The sequence below is a fragment of the Danio rerio genome, chromosome 3 (genome assembly GCF_049306965.1).
Source record: "Danio rerio strain Tuebingen ecotype United States chromosome 3, GRCz12tu, whole genome shotgun sequence".
NCBI classification, from domain to species: domain Eukaryota; kingdom Metazoa; phylum Chordata; class Actinopteri; order Cypriniformes; family Danionidae; genus Danio; species Danio rerio.
This window is the reverse complement of record NC_133178.1, coordinates 61,753,270-61,765,682: the sequence shown is the minus strand read 5'-3', so window position 1 is coordinate 61,765,682 and position 12,413 is coordinate 61,753,270. Positions and strand designations below refer to the sequence as shown.

Sequence of the window (12,413 nt, the reverse complement as noted above, 5' to 3'; positions counted from 1 at the left end):
ACACACGTGCGGCAGTCAAGTTTCAAAATAATTCAGCCTTAGCCGCTGTGTGGATTAAGGCCCCGTTTACACTACTGCGTTTTAGTTTTAAAACAGCGTTTTAGATTAAAAACGATCCGCGTCCACACTAGCGTTTCACCTAGCATTTCTGAACATATCTCCGTCCACACTACGCCACCAAAAACATAGATCACGTGACCATTCACGTGACATGCGCGTTCTAGTATGAACAGAAAACGTGTCTCACTCTGCATTTGGTTATTGTTAGTCAACAAACGCCGGTTGAAAAATGAACGCGATTGCAAAGAAAGCAAGAGAGGTATTTTTGAGGACAGACGACGAGGTCGAGTTGTTACTAAATGTAACAAATGAAATACTGCACAATGGCGCCTAAAACAGACAATAGTTCAAACAACGCTCCCATTTCTGTGCCCGTGTTGTTGTTTACAGTGAAGGCTGATCTGCTGTCTTCCGGTAGCGTTAAAGCCATGTGTTATAGTCATGTGATATGGGCATGACGAAAAAGGGAAGGATACGCAATGACACAAAAGCCCCAATCAGGTAGCGAATCTCGGCAGCCCCGCCTCCGTTTTCAGACGTCTCCGTTTTCCCTCATCCACACTGAGACGGAGCAGCAGCGTTTTAGAATGAAAACGGCCTCTCCAGCATTTCCAAAATGCTCCGTTTTCGGTGCTCGAAAACTCTGGCGTAGTGTGGACGGATGGCCTAACCGTAGCAAAACTTATACGTTTTCAAACTAAAATGCATTAGTGTAAAAGGGACCTAACACTGAATGTGTGTCATGTGTTTTTACTCGTGGTTAAGAATAGAGCAATATGCTGGTGTTTAATTACATTGTTGTATTGCACTCCTGCATTGGGCTCACACACATACTCTGCGCTCTGATTACTTCTACAATGTTGATGAGCTGTGGTGGGTGTTTCTCTTGTTTGTCTCGCGCTGAACGCAATAGACTAGGTCATCGGACCAATCAGCAGAGAAAAGCATTGAGCAAAGGAGGGGTTTGGGAACAAATGAATCACTGAACAATTCATTTGGGAGTTGTTGGGAAAATTAGGTTAAAAAAAAAGCATATTATAAGCTAATTATAGTGTTTTTGACATTGCATGCAAATTAGCCTGTTTTTGGAGACCCCCCCCCCCCCTAAACCAAAATATGACCTTTTTTATGCATAATAAGGGCACTTTAAAGTGTTTTTAGTGTTTCCATATTTTCTATATAAACCATTTAGAAACTGAGCACTGTGGCCTCACAGCAAAAGGTCACTGGTTTGAGTCTCGGCTGGGCCAGTTGGCATTTTTGTGTGGAGTTTGCATGTTCTCCCCACATTGGCGTGGGTTTCCTCTGGGTGCTCTGGTTTCCACCACAGTCCAAAGACATGTGGTACAGGTGAATTAAGTAAACTAAATTGGCCATGGTGTATGTGTGTGAATGAGAGTGTATGGGTGTTTCTCAGTACTTGTTTGCAGCTAGAAGGGCATACGCTGTGTAACATATTCTGGAAAAGTCGGCAGTTCGTTCCGCTGTGGTGACCCATGAAGAATAAAGGAACTAAGCCGAAGGAAAATGAATTAATTCATAGAGAGAAAGAGCTTCTAGAAGGATCATTTAATTAAAGCTGTGAGCGGTTGACAGATCCGCAAGCTGAGGAGGACAGTAGGCTGTGTAGGAGGTGATGCAGCATCTCTTCCTCTCAGACAAACCTTCTGCTAGCTGTGACTTCTCCTATTAGCTTCTGTGCCTTTTGTGTGTGTGTGTGTTTTTTTTTTATTTCCATTGAAGTTTCCTGAATTTGATCAGGGGCGGTTCATTCCGCCGTGGCGACCCCGGATTAATAAAGGGACTAAGCCGACAAGAAAATGAATGAATGAATGTAAAAAATAGGATGCTAAAGTATCATTTAAGGGTACCTATTGTGCCCCTTTTTACAAGATCTAAAATAAGTCTCTGATGTCCCTAGAGTGTGTTTGTGAAGTTTCAGATCAAAATAACACACACATATTGTTTTATAACTCACTGAAACGGCCTCTTTTAGGCTTTTATGCTAATTGTGCTGCTTTGATGACTGTTTTGAGACAGAATTTGTCCAATAATAAACTTCAAAACACATGTGGTTGTTGCTATGTGAGGAACTCGGCCAATCAAGTAATATCGGTGTCGTCATCAGAGCTCATGCAGTCACTCCTTTAGATGCTACATCTCGGAGCGCTGTCGCGGTACTTTGATGCCACATGCGACAGTCACGTGGCGTTGGCGCAGCGTCAATCTACCAGCACGCACTGCTTTGAAACAGATTTCGATCGATCTGCGCAGCGCTGTATGAAGTCGAACGCACCTTGTAGTTAGAAATCTTGTCCGGATTGATGCTGCGCCGACGCCATGTGACTGTCACTTGTGGCATCAAAGTACCGTGACAGCGCTCCGAGATCAGACGGCAGACTCAAGCCTGATTTATACTTCTGCGTCAAACGCCGGCATATGCTACGGCGCTGACGCATAGCCCTTCGCCGTGGCCGTGGCTGTCACTAATGTGCACCTCTCAAAAATTGTAACTACACGTCGCAACAGTGCGTAGCGCAAGCTCTGTGATTGGTCGGCTTGGTAGCGCTGACGAGTCTGGGCGGGATTGAGAGCCGCGCGAATGGCACGAGCGATTGTTTACAAGTGTGGAGTCCCGTGAAGGAGCTCCGGATGGAAAGTTTTGTTTTGTGTTTACCTCATAGTGAAAGTTGCTGCACGTCCGCCGGTTCCTGCCTCAAAATGAGCGAGTTTGAGCCACTTGTACATCCCGGAAGTGTTCAGGAAAAGCAATAAAGCAGCGAAGAAACTCGACACAGAGGAACATTTACACCTCACTGCCAACTAGCGTTTCGGAAGTGTTAATGCAGACCAACAGAGACAGCACACAGAAGTATAAATGCACAGCTGAGCGCGTTGCCTGTGCCGTGGGTTACGCCGGTCGTTTGACGCAGAAGTATAAATCAGGCTTCAGACCGTGCAGCTTCTGAAGAGCGACTGCAGGAGCTTTGATGACGACACCGATATTACACGATTGGCCGAGTTCACCACATGACAACAAACACGTGTATTTCGGGTTTATAGTTGGACAAATTCCGATTCAAAAGTTTCAAAACAAACAATTCACTTTTAACACCCTCTCTATCCTGTACACATCTTGCTTATTAAAAGACTACAAATAATTTACTGCAGTATCATCTTTTGTTAAATAATCTGGTTATAAAGGTTAGCTTGTTTGCACAGGTTTATTTTCAACCTTTTTTATACAGACTATTTACTGCATTCATCTACATGAACGATTTAAATGATATATTATAGTGTATATTTTAGTGAATAGCCTAAATATGAACTCAAATAAGTCTTACAGACTTGAAATAAAATAATCATCATAATTGATCCTGCCACCTTAAAGCTCTCTAAACAAATTAAAGTAAAGAACTATTTTATTAAATAATTATAAAATGGCTTTATTATTATAATATAAATATATATTTTATTTCCTGTCTAGCAGTTTAAAGGCTACTTGCTCTTTCTGGGAAACTTCTACATCGCTCACTTATTTTACCTTTTGTTCTTTTCAACACAATCTTTTTGGATTAAAATGCTTTTTTAAAAATGCTTTCATTATCCAAAATAATCTCATTTATTAAGACCTAATCAAAACACCTTGTTTTGCTTTTTACATTGGACATTTTTATATATATATAAATGTACACATATGTAAACCCTTTTTTAGCATATTCAAACAAGAAGTATTAGCCTAAAGGTTGATGTTTAACTCCTAGAATTTATGCTTATTGCTTTGTATTTAATAGACCTGTTTGTTTTTATGTTTATATTAACCTCTCATTTCCTCTTATTTCTCTCATGCATTTGTTATATGTTATTCATAATTCTCTCTTATTGTTTAAAAAGGAACTACAGTTTGAAGAGCCTGTATTCTGTTTTATTTGTAAATGTTTTGTTGTTATAAATAAAAATAACAAAAAAAAAAAATGATGATGACGCCATGTGATCGGTCATCATGACTGCAGCAACTTTGAGTCCCGAATTGTCCAGCTGTCCGTCTTGACGGGTCCGTTTTCAACTCCGCCCCGCCTGCACTCGGCTAATCTTGTTGATCACCGGCTGCAGCTGAGCTTCATGTCGAACGCACCGATCACATGGCGTCATCATATTTTTTTGTTATTTTTATATATTCAATATATTTTTATATATTGAATTTGTTCAATTATAAACCCGAAATACACGTGTTTGTTGTCATGTGGTGAACTCGGCCAATCGTGTAATATCGGTGTCGTCATCAAAGCTCCTGCAGTCGCTCTTCAGAAGCTGCACGGTCTGAGTTTGCCGACTGATCTCGGAGCGCTGTCGCGGTACTTTGATGCCACATGTGACGGTCACGTGGCGTCGGCGCAGCATCAATCCGGACAAGATTTCTAACCAGAATGCACCGCTTTAAGACAGATTTCGATCGATCTGCGCAGCGCTGCATGAAGTCGAACGCACCTAATGTGCATGACTAAAAATGCTTGATCGTTTTTGGAAAGTCTTCCTTTTCACAGTCCACAACACCAAAATGCTTTTTGTTTTGCTCGTTTGGGCAGCTTTTTTTTTTTTTTAAATGTTCTTGTTTCCTGTAAGTTGTATGCCATTGTGAATGCTAGGCCAAAATGCTTTTAAAAAGTAAGTGCTTTATATGTAAACCTATTAGTGTGGACATAGCCTGCATGTGAGGGCTGGAGGAGTTTGGTTTGTGTTTTCAACATGTCGAGAAGACGCTGTTTTCTGTTCTGCAAAATGCAAACCCACTTTGCATTCATTTATAAAAATGAGAAGTCACACTGTGATACTGTTAAACCGATGCCATCATTACAGTTCACCCTGTTTATAAATGCAGAGGAAGAGCAGAAAATCCCAACTCAGAGCAGCTTCCAACACAGTGGGCAGTCGACCAATCAGAACACACCATCTGACCAGTCAGAACCAGAGCCATAGCAGAATGAACTGCCAACGTATCCAGCATATGTTTTACACAGCGAATGCCCTTCCAGCTGCAACCCAGTACTGGGAAACACCCACACACTCACATACACTACGGCCAATTTAGTTTGCCAAATTCACCTATAGCGCATGTCTTTGGACTGTGGGGGAAACCAGAGCACCCTGAGGAAACCCATGCGAACACAGGGAGAACATGCAAACTCAGCACAGAAATGCCAACTGACCCAGCCGGGGCGCAAACCAGCTACTTTCTTGCTGTGAGGCAATAGTACTAACTGTAACCAGGGGAAGTGACACTGACAACAGAGGTGCAGATCCACATGCAGGTTTATTAGTAAGGTCAGGCCAGCAATGGTCAACACAGGGGCGAACAGATGTATGAGGGCAATCCAGAGACGTAGTCAAAATAACAGGCAGATGGTCAGTAGGCAGGCAGCAGACAGGAATACACACATAAACAAGGCGAGGACCAAAACACAAGGGAAACGTGTTGGAGTGTCACTAAAACAGTAGACAAGACTTAGACATGAGTGTCTCAAAGTGAGCTGTATATATGTGTGTGTAATCAGTACTTGAGCAACATCAGCTGTGTCAGTCAGGACAATCAGTCAGGATCAGGAACCGGTTGTGTGTGTATTGCTTAACTGGGATCTGTAGTCCATAACATGGCGGATTTGTAGTTTGTGTAATGCGCATATTGAGAATCAGCCTGTGTGTGTGTGTGTGTGTGTGTGTGTACTGTTTTTATGGTCCATCTGATTAGTACATCATAAGCTTCCAGCTGTGTGTGTAATCAGGGGAAATCAGGAACTGGTGTGTGAGGTGCATGATGGGAGTTGTAGTTCATTAGGTGAAGTTTATTTATAAACTAATTTCAAGAGGATCACGTGCTTATGATTGCTTATTATCCAATTTATGATTCACCAATCAGACGACTCCTAAGCCACTATAAATACCCTAAGTTGCATATGACAGCCATCTTCGTTTTGAAGAATCCCATCTCTCCACCCCTACTCCTCCTCCTTTCCTAGATGGGTGGTATGGTGGCTCAGCGGTTGCCTAACAGCAAGAACGTCACTGGTTTTAGTCCTTACCAAGCCAGCCGACGTTTTCTGTGAGTATACCAGTTCTCTCCGTGCTCACTTGGGTTTTCCCCGGGGTTCCCCGTTTTCCTCCCACCATCCAAAAACATGCAACTTAAGATAACTGACTAATCCAAATCGGCCCCATAGACTTGCTCCTAGTAAGTAGTTATCTCTTAAGAGCAATCACTGTCTGTTCATTAGCTACTACAGCAGGGGAGTTCTCAGATCTGCCTGAGCTCAAACTCCCCTCTCGCCTTGCAAACGGTAGGGAGCCCCGGGCTCGAGGATCTTATGAGCTTAGGGCTCTCTCCCGGGACAGCATGCCAAACAAGCTTTATAATCAATCATCAGCTCAGTGTAAACTCTTGAAATTGGCAGATGTGTAGTTCTCCAGTGATCTGCACAGGCTAGATCGCTGGTGATCATGACAGAACTTTTTAAATAGCAAATAAAAACTCTGCGGCATTGACTTTACACCAGCTTTTAGTTGAAATACCAATGCATCAACAATGCCCTTTAACACATCTCCATTTCAGACCAGCACACCCATGAGCGCACAAAGTGGCACAAATGCATTTTGTATGTAAACAATGTGACACAAAGCGTGAAAATGATTCCTGCGCCGGTCTGAAAGTACCAAAGAAACAATGCTATAATGCGCCAGGTTTATGACATCTGTGTTTATGTGTAACAATGTGCACCTAACACTCAGTATGTGTGTGTGTGTGTGTGAGAGTAGGGCAGATTATCAGAGTGGAGAAGTGGAGCAAGACATTATTAGCAGCAAGAAGGGAAGAGAAGACTTGCAGTTCGTGTGGTGAATTAAGAAAGAGGAAACAAGCACACAGATGTCATTGTGAGGTTCTGAGAGAGTCACAGTGCAGTTAAGACACTAACGTGAAGGCTTAATAAGGAAGCCGACGAGTCTGGTGGACGACATGACATGACATGACAGCAGGATTTGACTAACCACACACTGAATAAGTGCAGAAAATCATGGATTCTCAGGTCATGGGGACTGTCAGTGATCTCTGCGTGTCCAGTTTTCAAGCTTTCTTGTGTCCAACGATACCAAGGAGTCCTCCAGGTAGGAGACGTCTTTTATAGCATCGCAATCAAACAGTATATGACCCCGGAAAGCTAAACAAGTCGTAGTTGTCCTATTTTGAGATGAGATTAAGATTGAGAAAACCTTTTTTGAGAAGCTGAGATTGGGAGAATCTGAAATGTCAATGAAGAAGCTTTTCATGATGTAGAGTTTGTTATTACACTCGCACACACACACAAATCCCTTTGGCTTGTACTGAACGGCTTGACCTAAGATCAGAATGTCAGTCGGAGGTACATTTCAATACCACATGAAAAACATACTATAGTAATTTATAGTAAATTCTGTAGTATTTTGGACCCTGCTATAGAAAAAGTACTTGAATTAATCTGTTGTGCTAATCCTATAGTTGCTATGTCACATAGTGATATAAACAAATGTCCCAATAGTGTAGTTTTCTATAACTGTAGGGTATATATTATACTACTATACACCAACGTTAACTGTAGTAAAAACTGAAGTATACTACAGCATAAATTACAGTTTATAAATTAATCATTAAATAATTAATTAAGGCAGCACGGTGGCTCAGGGGTTAGCACTCTCACCTCATAGCAAGAAGGTCACTGGTTCGAGTCCCGGCTAAGTAAGTTGCCATTTCTGCCTGGAGTTTCCTTGTTCTCCCCATGTTCAGGTGGATTTCCTCCGGGTGCTCCGGTTTCCCCCACAATCCAAAGACATGCGGTACAGGTGAATTAATATGAACTAACCAGTCAAACGTTCGCTTTAAGATTTAAAGGGCTAGCATTGCACCAGACCCCCTTAAGTGGTTTCGTTTGAAAGTGTAGAATCTATATTTTATGCACATATGCATCACTTTGGTTTTTATTCTAATGTACAAAAGTTATTTACACTTAAATACACAGTATTTTGGATACCAGAGCTGGGTATTTTACATTGGTTCATTTTCATATTTTTAATATGACACATGTACAAGTTATAGCTCAAATGAAAGCTCTTGCCGGTGCTTATATGGTTCTAGCATTCTTTTTACTGAATTATATTCACATACCAAACAGTTGCCGAATGAATTGTGGTGTTTCCATGGCACAGAAGTGAAAACAATACATTTATGATCTATAAGCAGCCCCAGATAGCACAGACAGCTGTCATCTCTTACCTTATGCTGTGCGCTTCAGAGCCATTCTCCTCTGTTTTTGAGGTGATGTGCATAAGTAATCGTTTTATATGTCTGATGTGGTCCAAACACAGTGAATTATGTTTGATCAAACAAAAGAATAGTGAAATATGAAAACAATGATCGGTCCCTGTGGCTTGTACAGCACCTCTCATCAGTAGGAAGGGAATAACTTTTGCATATATTATAGTAGAGACATTTTTATTTTTTCCTATGATTACAGACATGTGCAGGAGCCACCAAAATTAATTACAGCACGCTAGACCACACAGAACCTAAAAGGTACACTTTCAAATTTGATTTTATAAAAAAAAATATATATATATATATATATACAAAAAGCGCCTCTTTGTTTAGGTGTTTATTATAACACAGACAACATATACAGATATTTTAAACACTTTCAATAGTGTTTTATAAAAATTCAAAGAGTTTTCTTTAAAATGACACCAAATTTTTGCATTTACACCTCTGCATGTGGATTTGGGAAGCTTTTAAATTTGGGTAGGCAAAATCCAGGCGGAAATCCTAAAATAACAGCAGAGTTTAACTGGCTAAATTGACCATAGTGTATGTGTGTGAATGTGAGTGTGTATGGGTGTTTCCCTGTACTCGGTTGCAGCTGGAAGGGCATCGACTGTATAAAAACATATGCTGGATAATTTGGTGGTTCATTCCGTTGTGGTGACCGCTGATGAATAAACGGACTAAGCCGAAGGAAACTGAATGAATGAATTCATTAATTAGCAAAGAGTTGTTAATACTATAATATATACAGTATAATAAATACACTGCACTATTGTATAGTTACAAAAACACTGTAGTGTTTACTATAGATTTCTATAGTAAATATGCAATATTGAAGTTCATTCCCCACTATGGATCACCCTTAGGGTGCAGTTGTAGTTTTCTGATTATAGCTTTATAATGCACATGTGATGGGAAAGCAGGAGGAATGATTGAAGTTGTGTGTTCAGCTTAAAGATCTTTAGTTTCACAGATAGGAGCAGAGGAAGCAGATTAGTTAATGACATTAAGGAGTGTGTGTGTGTGTGTGTGTGTGTGTGTGTGTGTGTGTGTGTGTGTGTGTGTGTGTGTGTGTGTGTGTATGTGTGTGTGTATAATCCTCACCTTCACAAGTGTCTTCACCAGAGTTGGTCTAAAGGGGACCTTTTATGCAAAAGTCACTTTAATGAGTAGTTTAAACGCAATTGTGAGCTAATAGTCTGTGAATATAGCCAGCATTTAATATAAAATATTATAATTATATTTATATATATTTATATATATTTATATATATTATTATTATATATATTATAATATTATAATTTTATAATCACACTTAATAAAAACAGTAACACTTTGATTGACATCCTTTGTACATGTCATCAGAGGAGGAAAGCCCCGCCCATTAGGGACTATCTCTCCCTCGTTTGCATTGAATGTTAGATTTGTTTTTAAACCTGCCACTATGCTGACACACAGGCATTTGTAGCTCCACCCTCTTTTTAAAAAGAGCACAGTCTCATTTGAATTTAAAGCAACAGTCACCAAAATTGCATAATTTGGATCAAAGCTCTAAGTGTCAGTTTCAAAGAGACATAAAATATTATTTGTGTGTTATTTTGAGCTGAAACTTCACATAACACACTCAAGGGACATCAGAGACTTGCTTTACATCTTGTAAAAAGTGGCACAATAGGACATCTTTAATATACCTTAAGAACACATGAACACATTGGTTTGCGTCCAATTGGTTTATCTGGATCTTGCAATTGCAGATACAAGGAATATTTACAGAAAAACCTAAAACTGAACACAAATCGAGACGTTTCTTTACGTGCTGTATATGTCATGTGAATTACTAGTATACTTTTATGATTTGTCCTTTGCTTTCCTTCTAAAACTTGAAGTCTTCCATTTATTTTTCATTCGTTCATTCATTTTCTTGTCGGCTTAGTCCCCTTATTAATCCGGGGTCGCCACAGCGGAATGAACCGCCAACTTATCCAGCAAGTTTTTACGCAGCGGATGCCCTTCCAGCCGCAACCCATCTCTGGGAAACATCCACACACACACTCATACACTACGGACAATTTAGCCTACCCAATTCACCTGTACCACATGTCTTTGGACTGTGGGGTAAACCAGAGAACCCGGAGGAAACCCACGCGAAGGCAGGGAGAACATGCAAACTCCACACAAAAACACCAACTGAGCCGAGGTTCGAACCAGCGACCCAGCAACCTTCTTGCTGTGAGGCGGCAGCACTACCTACTGCGCCACTGCCTCACCCGATTTATTTTTTACTAGCTTTACAATAGAAAGGATCATACTTTATTTTAATGCACAATTCAGGCTTTTAACAAACTATTAACTAAAACATTTAGTTCAATAAACTACTATTACTATTTGGAAACTACTATTAGTTAGGTAGTTGGTTTTAGGTATTTAATAAGTATTAGGTACACCTGTCCAACTGCTTGTTAATGCAAATTACTAATCAGTCAATCACATGGCAGCAACTCAATGCATTTAGGTATGTAGACATGGTCAAGACAATCTACTGCAGTTCAAAACGAGCATCAGAATGGGGAAGAAAGGTGATTTAAGTGACTTTGGCATGATTGTTGATGCCAGATGGGCTGGTCTGAGTATTTCAGAAACTGCTGATCTACTGGGATTTTCACGCACAACCATCTCTAGGGTTTACAGAGAATGTTCTGAAAAAGAGAAAATATCCACTGAGCAGCAAATGCCTTGTTGATGCCAGAGGTCAGAGGAGAATGGCCAGACTGGTTGCAGCTGATAGAAAGGCAACACACTGCAAAAAAAAAAAAAAAAAAGGCTTTTCTTACTTAGTTTTTTTTTGTCTTGTTTCTAGTCCAAATATCTAAAAACTTTTAAATCAAGAAGCATTTTCTAGACAAGCAAAACATACTGTCTTGTTTAAGGATATAATATGCCAAAATGAAGTGAGTTTTTCCTTAAAACAAGCTAAATAATCTGCCAATGGGGTAGGGGAAATAATCAACCCGGGCTCATTGTGGAAACGTAGTCCCGCGGACGTTTCTGGAGACCGCGGAATAAATCCCGGCGGGTACGTACGGCTGCAGTTTTTGTTTTTGCGAATCCATGAGAGGCCGCTGTTGTGCGCTTTTTCGCGTCTCAGACGCCTCGCGAGTGCGGTTCGCGCCCGCGCTGTTCTTGCGTGAACCCGCCAGAGGCCGCTGTCTGACTGACCGGATGATTGACTGCGCGACCGGCCAATCGGCTGACCCGCCCTCCTCCTTCCCTGAACCTAACCAATCTTACCGATCGACTCGCCCACCCACTCGCTTACCTAAACCCGTGCAACAGTTTACAAAAGCCATCCAAAAAAAGAAAAGGCCTGATTTTTTTTTCTACCGTGTGTTTGGATTTCACCGCGTTCTCACCCTGTTACGAAACTCGTTCACTTAATTTTTGGGATTTTGTTTTTGTCTTACCTGATTGCTGGAACCGCTCTTCCCCCGACTCGAAACCGATCGCCGTGGTCAACTCCTCTCTGAATCTCGAGCCTGCCGATGTACACGATGAGCTGAGTCGACAAACGGGTTGCAGCGGGGAAGCCCTCCACAAGGAGGTAAGCGGTCGGCCGGCCGGCCGGCCGGCCGGCAAGCGCGACAGGGAACGGCGTCACCCCCCCCTCCCCCCCCACCCCCCCAACCGTTCGCTTGAAAAAAAATAAACGCGGCCGAACGTACCTCCCGGGACGTATTCCGCTGTCTCCAGAAACGTCCGCGGGACTACATTTTCAGAATGAGCTTGGGTTGAAAATGATCTTTTGTCAAAAGGAAAAACAAGATTATTTATTATTTATTATATTTAGAAACTAATTTGAATAAAAGTTGGGAGTTAGCTAATCTTTTCAGTTCCTTTTTTTAACTAACACTCATTGCATTTTTTGCAGCAAGAAGCTACGATAATGCTGAGCTTAAGCTTGACTCCAAAATTAAATCGCAAATCAAATTGAAATCACAATATCTGTTTCGCAAAA

At 41.2% G+C, this 12,413-nt stretch overlaps 1 protein-coding gene across 2 annotated transcripts in view; it reads left to right on the top strand.

Moving 5' to 3' along the window:
• The window catches only part of cyth1a (cytohesin 1a), a 113,456-nt gene that overhangs the window by 16,135 nt on the left and 84,908 nt on the right, over positions 1 to 12,413 (top strand). Inside the window, exon 1 of one of the 2 annotated variants that reach the window (XM_017353253.4) lies at positions 6,842 to 7,215. The exons of the other annotated variant lie outside the window; for it this stretch is intronic. Within the exon in view, the coding sequence (XP_017208742.1) occupies positions 7,125 to 7,215 (91 nt within the window). The 5' untranslated portion in view covers positions 6,842 to 7,124. Of the gene's footprint in view, positions 1 to 6,841; positions 7,216 to 12,413 lie in introns of those variants that run through there. 2 annotated transcript variants of the gene reach the window in all.